Source organism: Schistocerca serialis, chromosome 1 (genome assembly GCF_023864345.2).
Source record: "Schistocerca serialis cubense isolate TAMUIC-IGC-003099 chromosome 1, iqSchSeri2.2, whole genome shotgun sequence".
NCBI classification, from domain to species: Eukaryota; Metazoa; Arthropoda; class Insecta; order Orthoptera; family Acrididae; genus Schistocerca; species Schistocerca serialis.
In genome coordinates, this window is record NC_064638.1 from 530,853,437 (window position 1) to 530,877,558 (window position 24,122).

General features: G+C 45.6%; 1 protein-coding gene across 1 annotated transcript in view; it reads right to left on the reverse strand.

Annotated features, from left to right (window-relative positions):
- LOC126474939 (phosphatidylinositol 4,5-bisphosphate 5-phosphatase A-like) overlaps positions 1–24,122 on the reverse strand; it is an 80,328-nt gene that overhangs the window by 36,455 nt on the left and 19,751 nt on the right. Inside the window, exons 5-7 of the mRNA XM_050102460.1 lie at positions 10,631–10,806; positions 608–838; positions 371–524 (exon numbers count right to left, since the gene is read on the reverse strand). Of these exons, the coding sequence (XP_049958417.1) occupies positions 371–524; positions 608–838; positions 10,631–10,806 (561 nt within the window). The remainder of the gene's footprint in view (positions 1–370; positions 525–607; positions 839–10,630; positions 10,807–24,122) is intronic.

Below are 24,122 nucleotides of genomic sequence, written 5' to 3' on the forward strand. Positions count from 1 at the left end.
TGATTTGTCTTCTAACAGTATTTCATCACAGTGTTTTGTCAAATGTTTTATGAATGCATCAAATGCAATTTCTGTAGCACTGGTCGACAAAGGGAGAACAAAATATCATTGTTCATTACAGAATACAGAGCTACGAGGATGTGACATTCAGTAAAATATCTGCAACTAACAGTTAAAGACTTTGAAAGCTCACAGCATTTGTTCGATTCAGTGACTAGTTTGTCTACTACATAAATGAAATTCTCTTTTCAGTTTTCCATACAGCATTGCCAACAAACTACATTCAAAATTAATAGACATCGTTAAGAAAATGACATCTGCAACACATTTTTATGAACAACACAACTGCCAAACATCTTTTATTACTTACCTTTACTAGAAAATCTGCCTTAACAGGCTTGTGATCACTCTGAATATATTGTGGAAAGCTATTATAGGAGAGCTGTTCCACTTCAAGTGTCATGTTTTCATAAGCATTTTCATTCACATTATACAAAATTCTGTCTGTCCAAGATGGCCGTCTCCTGTAATTCAAACAGAACACAAGTTATGGGAAATCTAAACCATATAGTTCTATTTTCCAAGAGAGAACAAATGGTATACCCACTTCAAATCATAGTCTGAAGAGTAAAACTGAAATTTGTATGTGGGAGGGAATGTTGGCAATGTTTCTGTTAACTCACTGAAAGCATCCCCACTGTTCATTACTTGATGGAGTTGATCTTTCTGTAAAAGGGTTTTGAGATCACCTTTCCTCACAAGTGAGTCAATTTTCTCTGCTGTCAAAGCTGGATTTTCTTCTAAGCGAAAATTCAAGTCACCGATCCAAAATACATAACTGTAACAAAAAATACATTTGTAAATTGCATCAAAAAGTGATAAAAACGGTTTTAATATAATATTTCTTTTTAGGGATAGTAAGCATTTGCTTAACTATTCAGCAGAAAATTTCACATTAATTCAAACTTAGTGATTATGTAATTGTAAAAGAAAAACTCCATTGAGAAATTCATCACATTCATAGCAAGACATGTGGATTGGCTAGTACTCATTTTCAGGAGGCACCACTATAAGACAACCAGCAAACACACACAAAAGTAAACAATGAAAGTACTTCTAAAGGCACGTTTACACTGAGCTCAGAACATGTTTTTGTTCAGAACATTGTGTGCAACTTGTTCCTCAACATGTTGGTCACTAGTGTAAACGGGAGTGCGAACAATGAACAATGTTGGCAACATTGTTCATTGTTCGCACTCCCGTTTACACTAGTGACCAACATTTCTACGTATTCACATAGTCTGCTGCGGTGAACTGATACGTTACTTTGTGTATTCACATCAAGAGATATGCTATGTCAAATGAAGAGGAAGAATTAATGACATTTGGTGCTGCATTAATAATACTTAACAAACTGAATATGAAGAAAACGACGTAGTCGTCATCGGTGGACCAAAACGTACTATAGAAGATGTGGTGGGAATGACATGCTATGTGAGCTGAATTTGGAAGACAGTTCTGACTTTCGCAACTTCACTAGGATGTCACAGTCAGATTTTGAAATGTTGGTGAATATTATAGGACCAGTTGTTTCAAAGAAAGACACAAATTTCAGAAAAGCAATCCCGGTGAACCAAAGACTTGCTGTTACTCTTCGTTTTCTGGCATCAGGAGACTCCTATCAAAGCCTTGCATATTTATTCCACATTTCAAAGCCAGCCATACCTCAAATAGTTCCAGAAGTTTGTGAAGCTTTGGTTGAAGGATCATGTAAAGGTAATTAAGCTATGTTAACAGCACTGAAACACATACTGCAGCAAGAAAAGAGACAACTCGAAGTTTACGTCACTGAAAAATATGGATACAATTACAGTATTACTTTTGTATATAATATAACAGAAGATACTGCCTTTAAGTACTTAGTTGAAATGTAAAAGAAGCTTTGGTATAATTCTTTAAAAGTATTTTCTCAAATATTGCATTTTTGAGTTGTGTCACTACTCTTGCCAGGTTGCAACGTATTTAATTGATTAGATATTTATTTTTTTCTTTGCATTTACATATTTGAATCATTCCATGAAGATAATTTCTTCACAATCCAAATCAGATATGCTGCCAATGAATGTGACAGGGGAATCTGCAGTTGAAGTTGATGCTGATGATCCTGCTGCGTCTATGTTTATTACTGTAAGCTGCTGCATCCTCAGAGCATTCAGTTCTTCGTCGTAGAGCACATCACTTATTCGTTTTGCAGCCACCGCCCTTTCATAGGGTGGAAGCTCTTTCAACTTAGTGACAACAAATTTTCTGAAATCTGTTGCTGAGTCCTGTCGTCGTTGGCATTGATGTTGCTGCTGCATAATATTATGCAACATTTCTGCAGCATTAAGTATGGGGTCACTTCTTCCACCCCCCCCCCCCCTTTTGGTCCGTTTTTGTGGAGGTGGTGTGCTGTCCTCTTCACCTTTCTCTGCAGGTTCCTCTGTTTCAGCTGCTGCATGTTGAGGTAGCTCTTGCAAAACCTGAAGCCAGATTTACTTGTTTCAGATGCCAGCTACTAAAGACGAATGGTGTTCAAAAGAAAGTGTGTTTCGCCAGGCACTCCACTTCCCTCATTGCGTGGGAGCAATTAATGGGAAGCACATTGTTCTATAGTGCCCTGTTGCTAATGGGAGCGAGTTTTACAGGGTGGTCCCGAATTCATGGTACAAACTTTAATGGTAGGTACAGGACATTGTAACAAGGATTTATTGTATAGGAATGTATAGTCGCAGGTGACGCGGTGAGGCGTAAACAGGGGAAAGAGAAATGGAGTGATCGGTTGGTGTCACTGCCGGTAGAGGGCAGTAGATGAACATGATGTATCGCAGTAGGGACAAGCGCCATTCACAATTGTGCTGCCGTAGACGATGGGCGACTTTACATATGCAGAAAAAGCAGACATGCATTACATGTACGGCCGTGCAAATGGTAACGCCAGAGCTGCGTTACGAATGTATCGCGCGGAGTATCCTAATCGACGAATGCCGGATCATAGAATTTTTCAACAGTTACATCGTCAACTTTGTGAAACAGGTACGTTCGACGTCAACAGACATGACGCTGGTCGATTAAGAGCTGTACGCACTCCAAGACTGGAAGAACGCATCTTGAACATAGTGGCTGATAGACCCGAGTCAAGCACAAGAACTGTTGCGCGTGACGTACATGTGAGTCATCAGACTGTATGCAGAGTGTTAAATGAAAATCGCTTACACCCCTTCCATTTTCAAAAAGTACAAGCATTGAATCCGGCAGATTATCCTCTTCGCGTGAACTTCTGCCAGTGGTTGTTGCAGCAATGTGCGTTGCAGCCGGATTTCGTAGGTCATGTGCTATTTACAGATGAAGCGACATTTTCACGCGAGGGTGTCTTTAATGCGCACAATTCCCATGTGTGGGCAACAGATAATCCACATGCAACGCGTCCACATGCGTATCAACAACGTTTCGGTATTAATGTGTGGGCTGGTATTGTGAACGACTTTTTGATTGGGCCATACTTACTACCCACGCGACTCTGTGGCGAAAGCTATCTTATTTTTCTGCAAGAAGTGTTACCAGAACTGCTGCAAGATGTTCCGCTCGCCATTCGTAACCGCATGTGGTTTCAGCACGATGGAGCGCCAGCACACTTCAGCACTGCTGTACGGAATTACCTGAATGCCACGTTTGGTGCTAGATGGATTGGGCGTGGTGGACCAGTCCCTTGGCCACCCCGATCTCCTGATTTCTCTTGCCTCGATTACTTTTTATGGGGACATCTTAAGAGTCTTGTTTATGAGACTCCAGTTGACTCAGATGAGGATCTCGTTGCTCGCATATCTGTAGCTGCTGCAGGTGTGCGTGAAATACCAGGCATCTTTGAACGTGTACGCCAATCGCTGCACCGACGCTGTCAAGCATGTATCGCTCATGGTGGACGCAATTTTGAACACTTACTGTAAACATGACACTTGGCAACAACGATTTCAATAAAATCTTTCGTTTTCCTTTCGGCCGTTATTTCCCCTGTTTACGCCTCACCGCGTCACCTGGGACTATACATTCCTATACAATATATCCTTGTTACAATGTCCTGCACCTACCATTAAAGTTTGTACCATGAATTCGGGACCACCCTGTATAACTATAAAGGATCGTTTAGCATTGTGTTGGTTGCTGTAGTTGACACCAACTACAACTTTTTATATGCTGACATTGGCTACCAAGGGAGGATTTCTGATGGAGGTGTTTTCAAAAATGCCTCCATAAGTGAGCTAATTCACAAAAACAAACTAAACTTGCCATGTCACAAGTGTTTATCTGGATGGACAAAGCCACTACCATATGTATTCACGACAGATGATGCTTTTCCATTACAGGAAAAGCATCATGAAGCCATATCCAGGTAGGCACAATAGAGGCTCTATAACTACAGATTGTCAGGGGAAAAGATGAGTGTGGAAAACAGATTTGGTATTATGGCTTCAGCGTTTCGTGTCTTCGGCAAACTGATGCTATTACAACGACAGAAGGCACAAACCATCAAAATGACAGCAGTGTGTCTGGACAATTTTTTAAGAAGAAATTCGGAGTCAAGAAGTTAATACAGCCCACCTGGAAGCTTCGATTCTATTTTCCACAAACAGGTGAAGTCATTTCAGGGGCATGGAGACGAGATGCTAATGCATCCTCTATTACTGCACTCCCAAATATACCACGGAGAACTTCTCAGACATTCAAGGAAATTCGCGACGAATTTGCCAACTACTTTGTGAGCTTACAAGGAGCTGTTCCATGGCAAAATAATTACAGTTAAAATTGTTGTACAAGAGAATAAAATCAATCATATGCAAGTATAACCTTGTTTACCTCTTCAATTGTGTCCCGGGTCTCCTTTGGTTCCTGGATATCATCCAGGAAACATAGATATTTAAATCCAAACCACTTTGTTTTGTAGAGTGTGTCAGTACCACATCCAGATTTTTTTACTTTCCTCTATTTTTCTATTCTCTCTTTGGTACTGAGACAAGAGAGATTAAAATTTTTTTGTCCACATCACTGCTGCTGGTGCCAAGCACCGCAGCAACTTTTTGTAATGAATCATGTTTGATTTTAGTATTTTTGTAACCTGCGCAACGTACATTCCCCAGGCACTCCTCCGCCTCAGAGCGATATCAATTGGAAAATTTTGTCTCGTGACCACTCCATTTCAAATAAAAATGAAGAGACATAAAATAAACGCACCACTACACTCCAGCAAAACAAACACCAAAACATTCACTCGGAGCAAACGAACACTAGCGCTGCATAGCGGAATTTAGTGGTAGAAGGCCACGAACAATGTTTCTTTGATCTCTACCGACGCAGCAGTGAAACACTGACTGTGTTGCGAACATCGGTAGTCCATTACTAGCCACGAACAATGTTGCGAACTCAGTGTAAACGCGCCTTAACATTCAGACCCACAGGCTTCAGAGTAGGAAAGAAGAAATAGTTTGAGAAGATTATGAGAGTGGGAGTCAGTCACTTTGAATCAAAGTTAGGAGGGTCTTGAAAGGGGAGGGAGGCAAAGATGATTGAAAAATACTCAGAGAGTACATGGTCAAGACGGTACATAAAAAAGCACTGTGACAAGTGTCCCCTATACTAGCTGAATGTACAACTCGTCTTGGAGTGTACAACTTCAGTGCACCTGCAGATTATCATCACCTGCCTTATTGTAGTTTGACAAAAGATTTCCAAACAGAGACTGTCAAATCTGCATAATATGGTACAACTTGGGCCAAATCAGACTGGATTCGTGAGGTGGCCACATCCCGACAGACTGCAAAATTTAGTCGACTGAAGACGACATCGCAGCGAGAAACTGTTATTCGACACCCTGTTATTAATATGACAGGTAGAGATTTGGACGATGCTACGATGATGGTTTTGAGTAAGGGACTGAATTTTGCACCCACGCCACAGGTTCTGTCATTGCCTTCGTTTATTAGCGCCACTGAAGAAGCTGTTCGACCACTTCCCTCGGATTCAGCAGAGGAAATAAGACGTGAAACATGCCGTGCAATTATGAAGGCTCGCCCACAAAGGAGCAATATATCTGTGGCAGAGAGGGCTGCTCTACGCAAGCTACGCCTGGATACTCAGACGGTGGTACTCCTAGCAGATAAAGGTAACGATACTGTTTTATTGTCTCGGGACAAATACCACGATAAAATGTACAATTTATTGAGTGACAGCATGTACCCGAAGATCAGCAGGGATCCCACTAATCGAGTGAACGATTCTCCCTTTCCACCAGAAGTTGTTCGGAGATTGAAACCAAGTGGTCTGGTGCCTCCTAGACTTTATGGACTACCAAGGGTCCACAAGAAAGATGTTCCTCTACACCCCATAGTGAGTAACACAGGCTCTCCGACCTATGACGTTGCCAAACATCTGGCATCATTGTTGAGGCCTCTTGTGGGAAAATGTACTCACCACATAAGAAACTCTGCTGACTTCATTAGTAAACTGAAATCATTGAAAATGAACCCGTCTGATATATTAGTTAGTTTTGATGTGGTGGCTTTATTTACAAAGGTTTCCCTTCCAGAATCTCTACAACTTATTGAAAGAAGTTCTGACAAAGAGATTTCAGCTTTATTTAAATATGTTCTGACCTCCACATATTTCTTATTTAACAACGAATTTTTTGAACAGACGGACGGAGTCGCCATGGGTAGTCCCTTATCCCTTACCTGGTGGCCAATTTATTTATGGAGGACTTCGAGGAGAAGGCACTTGAATCTGCTAACTTGAAACCCACGGTATTCTGGAGGTATGTTGATGACACCTTTGTAGTATGGCCCCATGGTGAAGACAACTTGCAAGACTTCTTAAGACATCTGAACTTCCTCCACGATCAAATAAAGTTCACAATGGAAACTGAAAAGGAGGGATGCCTTCCATTCTTGGATGTTTTGGTTTGGCACAGAGAGGATGGCACTTTGGGGCATGAAGTGTATAGGAAGCAGACGCACACCGATCTGTATTTACGTGCAAATAGCTGCCACCATCCTGCCCAGACAATGAGTGTTCTCCAAACTTTGACCCACAGAGCGCATATTATTTCTGACGAAAGCAGTCTGCAAGATGAACTTTCCCACCTACAAAGAGTGTTTGAAGACAATGGGTACTCTCCACAACAAATACAGAGGGCACTGAAAATGAAACCGAAAGAGGCCACAAAGAAAGCAGAAGACGATGAAGAAACCTTTAAATCGATGGTCTTCCTGGCATATGTGGGTAGCCTCTCATCAAAAATAGGACGGATTCTCGGCAGACACAAAGTAAAAGTGATTTTTCGTCCTCCACCAAAGACAGCTGCACTCGTGAGCTCCGTCAAAGATTATTTGCTGCTCCAAATATCTGAAGTTTACAAAGTTCCATGTGAATGTGGCCTTTCTTACATCGGACAAACAACTTGTATTGTCCAAGAAAGATATCCTGAACACCGGAGGTACACACGACTTTTACAACCTAACAAGTCTGCAGTGGCAGAGCACTGTATTAATAATGGTCACAGTATGTTTTATGACAACGTTGAAATTTTGGCAACTACGTCATCCTTTTGGGACTCGATAGTGAAGGAGGCAATTGAAATTCGCTTGACAACAAATTTAATTAATAGAGATAATGGTTTCAATCTTGATAAATCATGGAATCCGGCACTTGCTGTAATAAACTCACAAAGACGTCGTCACAGTGCAGCTCACAATGATATATCGATATGCCAACACAGATTGACTGTTGAGTCATAGATACAACTTGTGCATTATGCAAGTCTCTGCCGCCGACCAACATCTCTGGCGCATTTGCACCTGTAGCCGCACGCGCAGTCGCACGGTACACGAGTATGAAGGGACGAAGCGAGCACTGGAGCGGCAGTCTTGTGATTCACTCTGAAGATGGCTGGACGGTATTCAGCTTAAATATAAGGAGGAGATTTCTTGGAGCTGCACACCCGAAACTTAATGGAACAATATTGCAATACGTCATTACAAACACCCACATGACCCAAATAATTCCTTCCTTCACCTAAGTTACAAATTTTACAATATCTCATAATTTCACTTTATATGAGAAAAAGTACCACCACAGCTGTATCTTGAGAATGTCTTTATTCTCTCACACAACTAGTTTTGGAGGCACGTTACCACTATCCTCAGGCTCCACCACTGCCTAGCTTTTCATCAGGAGTCTATACTCTATACTGTGTTGTCTCCAATCAACACAGTGTCAAGTATAGACACCTGATGAAAGCTAGCCCAAGTGTGATAGTAACAAAGATCCCAGAGTAAATGTGCCAATGAAATCAAATACTCTTTTGGCAGTGGTGGGGCCCGAGGACGGCAGTAATGTGCTGCTGAAACTAGTCATGTTGTAGGACAAAGACATTCTCAAGATACTACTGAGGTGGAACTTTTTCTCAAATACATCATCAACTGAAATCCCTCAGCCAAGCAATAAGATAGGCATCTATAAATCATAGTTTTGTTCCTGTGAAAAGTAACAGAAAATTTAGTGCTCCCAAAGTATTTTGTGAGGTTTCTACCTCTACTGGGTCTATCCTGCAAGAAACTGACAAATATTTCCAACATTATTATTGAAATCCATTGTCTTTGATCTTGTCAAAACAAATCACATTAAAGTGCACCTATTACTCCTGAAACTACTGTCCTATGGAGGGAAATCCAAAGTCACTTTCGCAGTGGGTGACAATATAAATACCATCTTGCAATGTGCCACTTCATATGGCAAGTATGTAGAATGTATTTCACTTTAAATTGAGAAGTAAGTGTCCTTGCACATTTTAACATCAAGCTGTACTTGGTGAGTACCTGTTTGGGAAATTTGTAATTTTTATTATCAGTAGTAACATGCCTAAGCAAACAATGTGACTTTTGTATTAATTATATGTATCTAAAAGTTTAGATAACATAGTGCTTCATTAATTTATTTCAATTTCATCTTCATGGTGTTATTTTGCACAACAGAATGTATGAGTAACACATGCAAAATAAAGCAGAACAATGCTTCTGATCAGCTTGTCAGTACCAAGCTCACACTAGTTTTGAAATGAGGCAGCAGAATTAATGTTGAAATGGTTCATTTCATTGTTTTCTACAAATCTGGAACATCTGATGTAGTAAGCACATAAAGATGCAGAATTAGAAAGTATCAAATAATTGAAAATCCAGAATGAAATGTAACACTATTATGGAAAGGAAAGTTGCTACTCACCATATAGCAAGACACACACACACACACACACACACACACACACACACACACACACACACATGGCTGCAGTCTCAGGCAACTAGAATTGAAGTATTTCCTTTTGTATTCTGCTGACACTTCATGAGCACCATGTAGTTACCAAACAGAAGTATCTTCGCTGGCATGCTGAGACAGCTGCAATTTGACGAAGAGGTTAGGTACAGATCAATGACAGTGCCTCATTCAAATCAAAGGTGATGGAACAAGATGATAGAGAAATGAAGATAAACAAAGAAAAAGAAAAGGAAAAGGCAAGTCTAGAGAATAAAATAAACAACCTGTAGTAAATATAGTAAATAGGGGGTCAAGGAGGAAGAGGGAGAATTAATTCATGAAAAGAAATTCTGAAACACCCCATTGGAGGCTGGAAGATGAGACCATAGAGTATTCTGGAGGGAGCACTGGGGAATGGTGGGATGAGAAGACATGCAGGAGAGGAAGTTTTCATTACTATGTTCATGCAACCTTGTGCAGGCTGGGAAAATTCAAATCTGATGATGTAAAAAGTCACACGTAAAAAAAAATGTTTTACACACTACCTCACTGGCCAACTTCAGTCAATCCAATAATTTTCTTAATGTCTGGGGGGCCACAATCACAAATTAGGAAAAAGCAATGAGAAACAGGCTGCCCCATTATATGTCATTCTTTATCATTTGGAATCACTATGGCTATAAACACATTGATCAATGATATTTTGTGGGATGAACTAGTGAAATATACATCCATCTTATAGTTATTAAACTGAAATTAGTCTTATTTTCCAAACTTCAAGGCTCCTTCCTGGATGTTGAGCTCTACGACACTGACACTACTGTGTTGAACAGCTCCTTCAATAGGGTCTAGGTATTAAAGTTAAATGAATCTGCCCCCCCCCCCCCCCTCCAAACTGCAGCAATAGTTTCGTAAATACATCTACTGGGAAGTTTCTTTTGTTCCCAACTACAGTTCCAGTTACCTCATTAATTTCCGATAAGTAAGGATAAGACATAGAAGCAATTTATGTAAATCATGTCTTTATCAATATTTATAATACAAATTATTGGCTCCCAAATTAACCATGTCCATAATTCATATTTTATGTGAAACTAGCATTTTAACATTTACCTCTTCACTTATTTTGCATCCTGTGCTTAACTACTGGTTTTAATTGACTTCAATTCTGATTTTATACAAACAGAAGATTATGAAAGTTTTATTGTAAAGAAGTTTGCAATTCTAATTAATTGATTGTGTGTATTTTCTGCAACTAACAAATACATATATAAATATGAATACTTACTCATGATAAAGTATGTGACTTGTCTCTCTCTTTTTGAAGACCTGTTTCCTAATTATTGTGTTATAGTCAGCAACCCTTTCTTGCAGGTAGGGGTCATGCGGAGTTAAATGACAGTTCACTATACACAAGGAACAGCCATATATATTTAATCTGACGCTAACAGCTCCTTTGTTGCCCTAAAAATAAACTACATTCAGGGAGTGGTATCTACATTAGCAATTGAGGCACACTGTAAAATAGAAACTACAATTACATTATATTACATATACTGTCTTTTCATACAATCAGTGAGGAGTTCCTAATGGGCATGAAATATGTTAAACAAACAAACACGTTTAATACAAGAATTGATAGACCCCAATTTAATGCGGAACCACAGACCATACATGAAGCAGGCTTCATGGTCACTAAACCAGTAAAAATAAATATAACTTATTTTTCATTTACAAATTAATGCTGCAGTTACCAAAGATGTTAACATACAAATTTTGTAGAATAATTATTAGACTAGTATGGCCAGGAATTTCCAAATGAAACGAGTTTGTAACATTTAATTATACTGGTCATATAGCAGTGCTTCAGAGCAAATCAAGTGTTATAAGGCACTCACTTTGTGCGAGGAGAGAGAGAAGCAGTATGTAGAAGAGCTAATTCTTTGAATAGGCTGTAGTATTACTGACCTATTTTTATGACTCAAGTATCAACCGTGATGTAGAGGTAGTGTCTTTGATTCATCATCATCATCATCATGGACAGTTTCCAGCCTGTGGCCGGGTCTGTTTGGAACATAAGCCTCTCCATCGTCTTCTGTCTTGCCACCATCTCTCCATCTTCACCTTGGTCTAGTCTTTTCTTTTCTTCTGGATGCTTTCCTCCACTCCTTTCAGCCATCTGTCTGTCTTCCTCTTGGCCTCTTTCCTTCCAGTTTCATCTCTTATATCCTCCTGGGTATCCTCTTCTCCTCCATTCGTTTAACATGTTCGTACCATCTCAGCCTCGATATCTCTATCTCCTCCAGTAATGGTTCCAACTTCATTAACTGTCTGATCCTCTCATTTCTTAACCTGTCTATCTTTGTCACTCGAATACTGTTCCTCAAGAATTTCATCTCACTAGCTTGTACTTTGCTTTTCTCTCTTCCTTTCACAGCCCAGGTCTCGGATGCATATGTCAGGACTAGGATGTAGTATGACCGGTATATAACCTTTTTACTGATTTGGGGTTCATCCTTACTCCGTATCAGGCTTCTGACACTCTTCCCAAATGCTTCTGCTTTTCTCCCCCACTCAGTTATTTCTCTGTTGTTTTTCCATCTTCCTGCATAAGGCTTCCTAGGTACTTGAAACTCTCCACTCTCCTCAATTGTTCCCCACCAATCGTTATTGCAGTTGTTCCTCTCTCCTTTGTTCTCGTTGTGATAATCATCTCACTCTTACTTATATTATATTTCATCCCATATTCTTGTACTGTTCATTTCCGTACATCCAACTGCTCTTGTACTTCCTCCTCCTTATCCTCCAAATCATCAGTTGTCTTACAGCAAAAATTACATCCACCATGTTCTGAAGCCACGTTGCTCCTATCTCATCCTCCCCCCCCCCCCCCCCAATTTTGCCCGAATTCTTGCTTCCAAATTTCTTTCAAAAATCTTTGCACAATGACTCATCAATGTTATCTTCCTGATTGTTATTGCACTCTCTTCTATTTCTCTTCTTAAAGATCGGGGCAATTATTCCCTTCTTCCAGTCTTCTGGGATCATCATCTGTCTCAACACTATTTTCATTACTCGTTATAGCACCTCTCCTGCTGTTCTCACCATCTCTACACTTAGCTCATCCAACCCTGGTGACTTCCCTCCCTTCATCTTGCCCAATGCCTCTCCCACTTCTCCCCATGTAAGGTCTTTTTCTATTTGCTGTTCCTCCTCTTTTTTCTCCTCAGCTTGTTTCTCCTCACCCAGGTCTCCCACTTTTGTTCACCAGTCGGGCATAGTCTGTAGTACTGTTCTTCCTCTTACTTTTAATCATCTCATATAACACCTTTCTTCAACCTTCACTATCCTCCTCCTCCATTCTGGTCCACTGTTCCATCCACTTTCTTCTCTCCTCCACCACCACTCTTTCTGCTTCTTTCTTTCTTGCTTGATACTCTTCTCTTGTCCCTCCTGCCCTCTTCTGGAACTACACCCTATAGACTCTATTCTTCTTCTATACTATATCCTTTGTTTTATCATTCCACAGGGTGTTTCTTTCTATCTCTTTTTGTTGCTTATCCTCCCACATATTGCTTCCACCGCACTTACTAATGTTCCCTTGAATCTACCCCATTCCTCATTGACTGCTAATTGAAATGTCCTTGGTCCCGTGTCTGAAACCAGCCAACGCTTAAATTTTAATTAATAATCAGCATTGGTGGCCAAAGACTTCCAGCATAAGAAGACACCCTCATTCTGCCAATGGCCTTGTCAAAGAGGACAAACAAGTGGAGGGAGGTTCAGGGCACACTTTTGTCCTTGGGGTGGGAAACTGACCCTAAAAACAGAAGAATCAGCAATGATCAACAGCAAGAGGATGCAGAAGGCAATAAGAACCACTGTGTTAAAGACACACAACATTTATGCACGGGACATGTGGCCTGTAATTGAAAAAGTGTCACGAACATCTCTCCATTGGCAAAAGGTCCTGGAATAGTCCCCATTCCTATCTCTGGCAGGGGATGCCAAGGGGAAGGTGATGAGAAAATGATTGAACAACCACCAGAAGAATAATGTTCTATGAGTTGGGCCATAGAATTCCAGAAGCTTGAACGTGGTAGGGGAGCTAGAAAATTTTAAAAGGGAAATGGATAGGCTCAGTCTAGATATAGTTGGGGTCAGTGAGGTGAAATGGAAAGAAGACAAGGATTTCTGGTCAGATGAGTAGAGGGTAATATCAACGGCAGCAGAAAATGGTGTAGCTGGAGTAGGACTCGCGATGAATAGGAAGGTAATGTGGAGAATGTGTTACTGTGAACAGTGCAGTGAAAGGGTTATTCTTATCAGAATCGACAGGAAACCAACACCAACAATGATGGTACATGTATATATGCCGATGTTGCAAGCTGAAGATGATGAGGTAGAGAAAATATATGAGGATATTGAAAGGGTCATACAATACACAAAGGGAGATGAAAATCTAATAGTCAGGGGGTGCTGGAATGCAGTTGTAGGGGAAGGAGTAGACGAAAAGATTACAGAAGAATATGGACGTGGGACAAGGAATGAGAGAGGAGAAAGACTAACTGAGTTCTGTAATAAATTTCAGCTAGTAATAGCGAATACTCTGTTCAAGAATCACAAGAGGAGGTGGTATACTTGGAAAAGGCTGGGTGATATGGAAAGATTTCAGTTTGCTTACATCATGGTCAGACAGAGATTCAAAAATCAGATAATGGATTGTAAGGCACATTCAGGAGCAGATATAGACTCAGATCAGAATGTAGAAGTGATGAAGAATAGGCTGAAGTTTAAGACATTAGTCAGGAAGAATAAATATGCAAGAAGTGGGATACCGAAGTACAGGGTGTACACACAGTCCAGTAACACTTTCAATTATTTATTGCACAAGAACCAAACTTTGTGCAGATATCATACATATGTCATTTTAAATAGAAACCCTGGAAGATTCCCCCCCCCCCCTGCCCCTCCCATGTATACCGCCACAGCATAGTTTGGAAATTTGCCAATAGTCCGTGCTAATCTCCCGTACGCGCTCCACATTCACTTCACTCACACTGGGACGTCTGCTTCTCTTTGCCGGGCTCAAGCAACCTGTTGTAACGAATTTGTTGTGCCAGAGGTAAATGGCCTTCATTGTTGGTGGCTTCTTACCGTACTTGATTCTAAACATCCATTGAACAGCTGTAGCACACTTGGTTTTGCCAAACTCAAACACACAGAAAGCTCGTTCCGCACCTGAACTCGCCATGTTTGTGACTAGCGCAAACTATTGGCAAATTGCCAAACTAGGCTGTGGCGGTATACATGAAAAAACTTTCAGGGTTTCTCTTCAAAATGACATATGAATGATATCTGTATAATGCTTTGTTCTTGTACAAGAAATAACAAAGTGTTCCCGGACTTCATGTACACCTCGTATAAAGGAATGACAAGGTATGCTTGAAGATCTCTAAGGCTTTAGATATAGCAATAAGGATTAGCTCAGTAGGCAGTACAACTGATGAAGAATGGATGTTGGTTGGTTGGTTGGTTGGTTGGAGAAGGGACCAAACTACGCGGTCATCAGTCCCTCCAACCTTAGATTAACTACAACCGGTAAAATCCCACATTAAAAGAGGGAACCACAACATCCATACAATGATAAACTATTGACAGGAGAGGAAGGCAAAGAATGGAAGATGAGGTGAGGGAAAGAAAGTGACTAATGACGGGTGTGAAGGAAGACGCACAGGAGACAAGAGAGATGCTCAAGACATAACAGACCCCATAAGGAAAGGAGTGTGAAGGCAGAGGGCTGGGGTGAACCACCAAACCCAGTTGAAGCCAATCCAGTGGGGGCGAAAGGGGGAGCAAGAGGGCCTGCCATCCCCTCCACTCACCAATAAGGTGGACGGTCCCTCCCTTAAATAAAACCATAAAAACTCCCATCAGGAATAAAACGTAAAACGAGATCTGTCATTGAGGCATTGTCAGCTAACACCCGGGGTAACGAGTCTGGAAAGCTGAAAGTGCATCGCAGGGTGGCTAAGTTGGGGCACTCCAATAAGATGTGAGCCACAGTCAACATCGATCCACAACGACAGAGATGGGGGTCCTCACAACGGAGGAGATAACTGTAAGTCATCCAAGTATGGCTAATGCAGAGCTGGCATAGGATGACACAGGCCTTATGAGAGACCCAGGAGGAGGACTGCCACGGAGTTGTAGAATCCTTAATCGCCCTGAACTTGTTCGGCGAAGAAAGAGTATGCCATTCTGCATCCCAAAGGCCCAAAACCTGACGACGTAATGCCGAGCGAAGGTCTATTCCCGGAATGCCAATAGCAAGAGATGGCCTGGTAGTATCTAACTTAGTCAGTCGATCGGCAAGTTCATTGCCAGCAATCCCAACATGGCCTGGGGTCCAAATGAAAACCACCGAGCATCCACGTTGAACAAGGAGAGAAAGGGAGTCCTGGATAGCGATGACCAATGGGTGGCGAGGTAAGCACTGGCCGATAGTGTGCAAACCGCTCAATGAGTCACTACAGATAGTGAAGGATAGTCCTGAGCAGGAGCAGATATGGTCAAGTTCACACAAGATGGCTACCAATTCTGCAGTAAAAACACTACATCCATCGTGCAAGGAACGAAGTTCTGTGAGTCACTCATAGGTGCAAGCAAAACTAGTGCGGCCAGCAACCATGGAGCCATCAGTATAAAGCACTTCTGAACCCTGGAATGAAATGAGGAGACAATAGAATTGGTGGTGAAGAGCCATCGGAGGGACAAAATCCTTTGAATCACCTGAGAGATCAAGACAGAGCTGTGTCCGAGAGATGCTCCAAGGAGGGGTATGTGCGTGAGCAGAGAAGAGAAGCCGTAAAGGGAATTGCTGGAGCTCACAAAAGAGTGACTGAATGCAGACAGCCATGGTAAGCCCACATCGTGGCCGCCTCTGCGGCAGGGTGATCTCCATGTCTGGATAAAGGATACCATAATTAAGGTGCTTTGGGTTGCAGCGAATGTGGAGCGCATAAGATATCATATGCTGTTGGTGCAAAACTTGCAGTGGTGGAATCCCTGCCTCTGCGAGAAGGCTAAGTACGGGGCTAGTCCGGACGGCACCAGTCGCAAGTGTGACCCCACAGTGGTGGATGGGGTCTAGGATCCGCAGCGTTGTAGGCAACGCAGAACCATAGACAGGACTTCCATAGTCTAAACGAGACTGGACCAATGCTTGATACAATCACAGGAGAACAGAGTGGTATGCACTCCAGGCGGTACTGCACAGACACCTAAGAACATTGAGATGGGACCAGCACGTCCTCTTCAGCTGGCGAAGATGAGGGAACAATGTCAACTGGGCATCGAAGACCAGACCCAAGAAGCGATGGGTGTCCACTACCTCGAAGGGCTGGCCATCGAGGAACAGTTCCGCATGGGGATGGACTGTACGGCGACGGCAGAAATGCAAGTCATGTCTTGGCCGCCGAAAGCTGAAAGCCATGGGAGAGAGCCCATGAGTGCGCCCGGCAGATTGCCCCCTGTAGATGGCATTCTGTAGTGCCCATTATGGAGGAAGCTAGGTAGATACAAAAATCGTCAGCATACACAGAGTGAGACTGTCGGCCCAACAGCTGTCACCAGACCATTAATGGCTATGAGAAAGATAGGGACGCTCAGCATGGAACCCTGTGGAACCCCATTTCCTTGCCAATGGGGGAGCACTGTAGCAGCAGCCAACTTGGACCCGAAAAGAGCGACAAGAAAGGAAGTTATGGATAAAAATAAGCAGAGCGCCACAAAGGCCCCATTCGTGAAGGGTGGTGAGGATGTGGTGGTGCCAGGTGGTGTCATAGGCTTTATGCTGATCAAAGAAGACTGCAAGGAGATGTTGCCGATGGGCAAAAGCCGACTGGATAGCAGACTCCAGGTGCACTAAGTTATCCACAGTAGAGTGGCCACAGCGAAAACCAGTTTGAGTTGATGACAAAAGGTCATGGGATTCAAGGACCCAAAACATCCGCCGAGTCACTATGTGTTCAAGGAGCTTGTAGAGGGTGTTTTAGGCTAATTGGATGGTAGCTATCCATTTGAAGAGGCAGCTTCCTTGGCTTCAACACTGGAACAACAATGCTTTCCTGCCACTGGGTAGGAGAGACTGCCTCACTCCACAGACAGTTGAGAAGGGTCAGTATACAATGGTGATTATGTATCTGATCTGGTCCAGGAGCCACGTCAAGACAAAGGGCGAAGTCAATGGAAAATTCCCACTCGCTGAATGGAGCATTATATGGCTCCGAGCAGCGAGAAACAAAAGACAAAGGCAGTCGTTCTGAGCGCTCTTTCAGGAGAAGGAACATGGGCGGACACTGAGCTGATGCCGAAGCTTGAGCAAAGTGTTGGGCGAAATTTTCTGCTGCAAAGTCCGGATTGGTAAGTGTAGTAACCACAACCAACAGCGGGAACGCCTTGGGCCACGGATCCGAGCCGCCAGGCGGGGAAGCCGCCGGCGGTCGAGCACGCACCACCGGGTAAAAACAGGACAAGTCGGACGATAGACCAACGACAACTGACAACAACCGACCACGACCGACTATGAGCGACACAACAAGGAAGAGATAAACAACGGAGGCTTGTGGAAACCACAACACAAAACACCAAACGTAAATCCACTTGGAACCAGAGCCAGGCAAATGTCAACAACGAGCAGCAACGACCAGAACGCAGTACCGCCGAGATACAAACGAAATCCAGAGCGAGTACGAGACTGGCTGGACTAGGGCAGAGCCAGTCCCTAAATACAAAACCGGAGGGAGTGGCTATTGGCCACTGTCTGCACGTGGCTTAGCGGTGGCGCCCTCGCTGCGCTGAATAGCTGCCGCGGAGGCGGAGCCCTATATGGGCTGAGTACGTCCATTTGTTCTGCCGCGTGTTCGACTTCCGCGGCGGAAGGTACTAGATCCCTCCCCCCCCCCCCCCCCCCCCCCCCCCCCCGAAATTGGTGCATAGGGGCGGAAATGCTCCGGACAATGCTGAGGCGGGCGGAACGAGGGCATGGGTTGTGAGACGTCTGGAGGGACCACTGGGGGAGGGGAGGGCAGACTGTCTGCGGCATCCATCAAGGTGTCACCAGAGGGCAGGGGGTCAGTGGGCGTCTCTATACCCCGGTGAGGCAGAAGGGGTGCCTGCAGAGCCGGTGAGGAGATGGAGGTTGAAGGGAAGGGCTCCACCTCAAGGGATGTGTCCGCACCAGGAAGCAGGGAAGGCGGTGGGGAAGGAACCAAGGCAGGGGCCCGAGGGCGGAGTTGGTTATGGTGGCGACGCTCGAGCCCTCTGTGTGTCTGTATGGTCGTCACTCGCCACCCATGATCCGCTGTCACCGTAGCGGGCGTCCATGCAGGTGTGCTGCCATAGGAGCGGGCCCACACGGCCATGCCTGAGGCGTAGCGCCGGGAGGAGCGAGAGCGGGGCCCAGAAGGGGATGGTGTCAGCAGGTGGAGGAGGGTCCGAGGTGGTTGCCCGTGAAGGAGTTCGGCAGGACTATGACCAGCCACCGTTGTAGTGCAATAGGTGCTTAGAAACAAGGTGAGGGCCGAAGTGGTGGCTGACGGCTCCACCGATTTCATCAGCTGCTGTTTGAAAGTGCGGACCAGGCGTTCCGCCGCGCCATTGGATGAAGGATGGAAGGGGGGAGAGCGAATGTGTTTGATACCGTTAGCGGAGCAGAAGGCCTGGAACGAGGACGCCGTGAATTGGGGCCCGTTATCTGTGACCAACATCTGAGGAAGGCCTTCAATGGCCAACACCTGGGCCAAGGCGGTGAGGGTGGCGTCAGTGGTGGTGGACGCCATGCAATCCACATATGGGTATTTGGAATAGGAATCAATGATGAGGAGCCACATGGAGCCTGCAAAATTGAGATGGATCCTGTCCCAGGGTTGGCCGGGTGTTGGCCAGGGCGCGAAAGATTGTGGAGGACTTTTGTCTCCATCGATCCCTGGCCAATAGACATGTCGTCGAGCCAACGCCTTCATGCGAGACATCCCCCAGTGTCCGCGGTGTAATAAGTGCAGGACGCGGTGGCGCAAGTCCGGAGGGATGATCACCCGATGGGCGTCCGAGTCCGTGGACAACAGGAGGACGTCCTCCATCACCGAAAGTCTGTGTGAGGGGTGACGCCACGGGCTGAAGTCAGTTTTGAAATGTCGGGTAAGGTAGGGAGGCCAACCATGGGTCACATAGCGGATGACTTGCCGCAGAATGGGGTCCCTGCACGTGGAAGCGGCAATTTGCGTGGGTGTCAGGGGAAATCCATCGAGAGTCTCCCGGCGGGCAGAGTCGATGTGGAAGCACAGGACTTCCTGCTGGTCAAACGCTGGATCGGGTCCTGCTGGGAGACGTGACAAGGCATCTGCAGTAGTGTGTTGACTGGTGGGCTTATAGCGGATGGTGTAAGTGTAATTACGCAAGGACAACGCCCAGCACTGAAGACGCTGAGCCGTCCGTTCTGGGAGGTGCGAATGGGGCCCGAAAAGTGACACTAAGGGCTTGTGATCCGTGAGGAGGGTGAACCGCACCCCAAACAGGTAAATGTGAAATTTCTGAACTGCAAAAATAATGGCAAGAGCCTCCTTTTTGATCTGAGAGTAATTCCTTTGCGCAGGGGTTAACGTCTTGGATGCATATGCCACAGGTTGTTCCAACCCATCCTCATTCCTGTGTGCCAGGACTGCCCCAATCCCCTATGCTGAGGCATTGGCTACCACCACCAAGGGACGATCCGGAGAGAAAGGCGTCAGGCAAGGGGCAGATTTCAGCATCGTCTTCAGGCGGGTGAAAGCCTGATCGCAGGCAGAAGTCCATGTGTAAGGTACCCCTTTGCGACGCAGGCGATTTAGGGGATGCACGACGTGGGCGGCTTGGGGTAAGAACTTTAAGTAATAATTGACTTTCCCCAAAAATACCTGGAGTTCGGATAAGTTTTGTGGACGGGGAAGGGCATCGATGGCTGCGACATTGCGGTCCAAAGGGCGAATGCCATCTTTACTGAGCCAATGTCCTAAGTACTCCACTTCCGGTTTAAAAAAAGTGCACTTCTCCAGTCGACAATGTAAACCCGCAGACTGCAGGGCCTGAAATAAGGTACTGAGGTTGCCCAGATGTTCCTGGCACGTGCACCCCGTGACTAAGATATCATTGAGGTAATTGACACAAGCTGGTATTGGTTGCGCAAGTTGCTCGAGATACCGCTGGAAAATTGCTGGGGCAGAGGAAATGCCAAACGGAAGACGCTTGTATTTATAGAGACTGAAAGGCATGTTGATGACGACGATGGCCTGCGATTCCTCATCCAACGGCAATTGGTGATAGGCTTCTGCCAGATCAATCTTAGAAAAGTACTCACCACCTGCCAGTTTAGCGAGATGGTCTTCCTGTCGAGGAATGGGATAAGTTTCGACCAAAGACTGAGCGTTGACCATAGCCCCAAAATCCCCACAAAGACGAAGCGATCCATTGGGCTTCTTGATGACCACTAATGGCGTTGCCCAGGCACCCGATTGTACTGGCTCAAGAACCCCCGCAGCCTGGAGCCGATCGAGTTCCTGCTTGACGGCCGCACACAAAGCTACCGGAATAGGCCAAGCCTGACAAAAGCGAGGCCATGAGTTCGGCAGTAAAGTGATGTGTGCCTGGAAATCTGAAGCGCAGCCCAGGTCTGCCGAAAACAGGGAGGAAAAGGACGCGCACAGATCGTCTAGGTCCTGAAATGGAACCGTAGTTGAAACGAACTGCACTTCATCTTGAATGGAAAAGGCAAACCGTGTAAACACATCTAGTCCAAAAATGTTCGAAGCCGACGGGTGGTCCACCACAAATAGGGTAAGGGGCCGGGGAACGTTTTTATAGATGGCCATAACAGAAAACTGCCCACGGAGAGCGATGGAACCGTCGCTGTAGGTGACCAACCTCCGAGAGGGTGGGGACAATTCTGGAGACCCGAGACGTGCATACGTCGTCAGATTGACCAAAGAAACTGTGGCCCCCATATCGACCTGGAAACGGACGTCCTCGTTAAAGATGCGTAGGGTGAGGAATAACTTTTGAGCCAATGTGTCCGTCCGAGGGGCGACTGCGCGTAAAGCATGGACGGCCTCCTGCTGGCCCGCAGGGGCGGGACGGGGGCGGGTCGAGTGGCTACGACAGACAGATCGAAGGTGGTCCTCTTTCTCACAGAGCGAACAGGTCTTCCAGCGATGGGGACAGTCAGCTCGAGTGTGGGCCGAGAAGCACTGGGGGCACGACAGGAGAGGGCCACGCAGCCGACGTTGAGGGGTGACCGGCGGTTCGGACGCCATAAAGACGTCAGACAGCGAGGAATCTTAACGGCGGTGCCCTCTGGAGACTGCGCTCCATCGACGGCGATAAGGAGTGGAGCGGGAAGTGGACTCGACCGCTGCCACCTGGGGCCGCGCCATGAGACGCTCGTTCGCCGCTTGAGCAATTTTGAAGGAATGGGCAACACGCAGAATGTCTTCCAATGAGGGGTTGTCCAACTTTAACGCCACAGTGAGGACCTCTGGATCGGGCGCCAGTTGAACGACCACATCCCGAATTAACGAATCTGCATATGACGCCACACACTGCTGATTGATGCACGTGAAGTTGCTTTTGCGGCTGAGGCCTTGCAAATCCGTCACCCAGGAACGGTAGGACTGACCCGGCTGCTTGTGGTATTGATGGAATTCCAAGCGAGACGCAACCACGTGGTATTGCTGGGAATAATAGTTAGTTAGCAGCACACAGATCTCGTGAAAGGAGAGAGCCACGGGGTCGGCCAACGGTGCCAACTTGCGGAGCAACAAAAACGTGTCCAGTGAGGCCCAAGACAAGAACAACGACCGCTGCAGAGAGTCATCCGACACCTGAAAGGCTGTGAAATGTTGCTTCAGACGATGCAGGTACGTTTCCCAATCCTCTTTTGCATCGTCGAATGGTGGGAACGATGGAGGACGTGGGAACGTGTCTGAAAGCAGGGCACCTGGGGAAAGAGGTGGGAGGGAATCCCACTTATTGACCCTGCCCGAGAGCAACCGCAGTGAGGTTTGTAAGACCTCCAACTGCTGCTGTCACACGAGCTGCTGCTGTTGCTCTAAAAGAGTGAGTAATTTCTCTTCCATACTCCTATGTTCCGTTTACCATGTCACCAAATGTAGTAACCACAACCAACAGCGGGAACGCCTTGGGCCGCGGATCTGAGCCGCCAGGCGGGGAAGCCGCCGGTGGTCGAGCACGCACCACAGGGTAAACACAGGACGAGTCGGATGACAGACCAACGACAACTGACAACAACCGACCACGACCGACTATGAGCGACACAACAAGGAAGAGATAAACAACGGAGGCTAGTGGAAACCACAACACCAAACGTAAATCCACTCGGAACCAGAGCCAGGCAAATGTCAACAACAAGCAACGACCAGAATGCAGTACCGCCGAGATAGAAGCGAGATCCAGAGCGAGTACGAGACTGGCTGGACTAGGGCAGAGCGGGTCCCTACATACGAAACTGGAGGGAGCAGCTATTGGCCGCTGTCTGCACGTGGCTTAGCAGTGGCGCCCTCATTGCGCGAGAGCCGCTGCGCGGAATAGCCTCCGCGGAGGCGGAGCCCTCTATGGGCTGACCACGTCCATTTGTTCTGCCGCGTGTTCGACTTCCACGGCGGAAGGTACTAGAGTAAGGACAACACCATGCACAGAAATTCCTGCAGCCCCGGTGGGAGCACAGTGGCCAAAAATTTGCCTGCGTTTCACCCAAACTTGTGAAGAGGGGGTATGTGGTCCTATGGCAGCTACATTTTGTTCCCAATAAATCCGTTTCTGAGATTTGATTAGGTAGTGGGCCCGGGTGCAGAGTAGTTTAAAGACCTGAAGAAGAACAGTAGAAGGGTGCCGCTTGAAGTTTTGAAGAGCACAGCGGCAGTCTTTTATTGCTGCAGCAATTTCCAGAGTCCACCAAGGGACCATCTTCCGGCATGGGGAACCTGAGGAAGAAGGGGTTGCTGAAAGGTTGGCAGCAGTCAAAGTCTAAGTAGATTCATCAACACTGTCATGGGGCAATACAGGGGGGATGGGAGCAGAGGAGGAGGCACCCCAATCAGCCTTAGATATGGCCCACCTGGGAGGGTGACGAAGTGAGACACACTGAAGGAAGGTCAAAATAATCCGATAATGGTGGTTGTCACATAAGTCATCGTGGACTCCCCACTGAATGGAGGTAAGAAGGCCAGGACTGTAGATGGAGAGGTCAATGGTAGAGAAAGTGCTGTGCGCCACATTTAAGTGTGTGGGAGCACCTGTATTTAGTAAACAGAGGTCAAGCCCTGCCAGAACAGCTTCAACTCTCCTGCCCAGGGAAGTAGTCGTACGACTGAAACTTCCTGGCGGATTAAAACTGTGTGCCCGACCGAGACTCGAACTCGGGACCTTTGCCTTTCACGGGTCGTACGACTACCCCAAAGAGGGTTTTGGGCATTAAAGTCCCCTAATAGCAGGAAGGGAGAAGGGAGTTGTTGAAAGGCAGTGAGGGATTGGGATGTGGGCGGCCTGTCAGGTGGGAGGTAGAGGTTACAGATTGTCATTGGAGTGGCCAAATGGACACTGACAGCAGTGGCTTCCTGGTGCAAACACCGCCAGAAGCACACAAAGGGCCAATTCGGTTCCGACAGAAAGTGCGGAACCCACGAATGGCAGGTGAGTAAGAATTGACAAAATGGGTCTCCTGGAGAGCA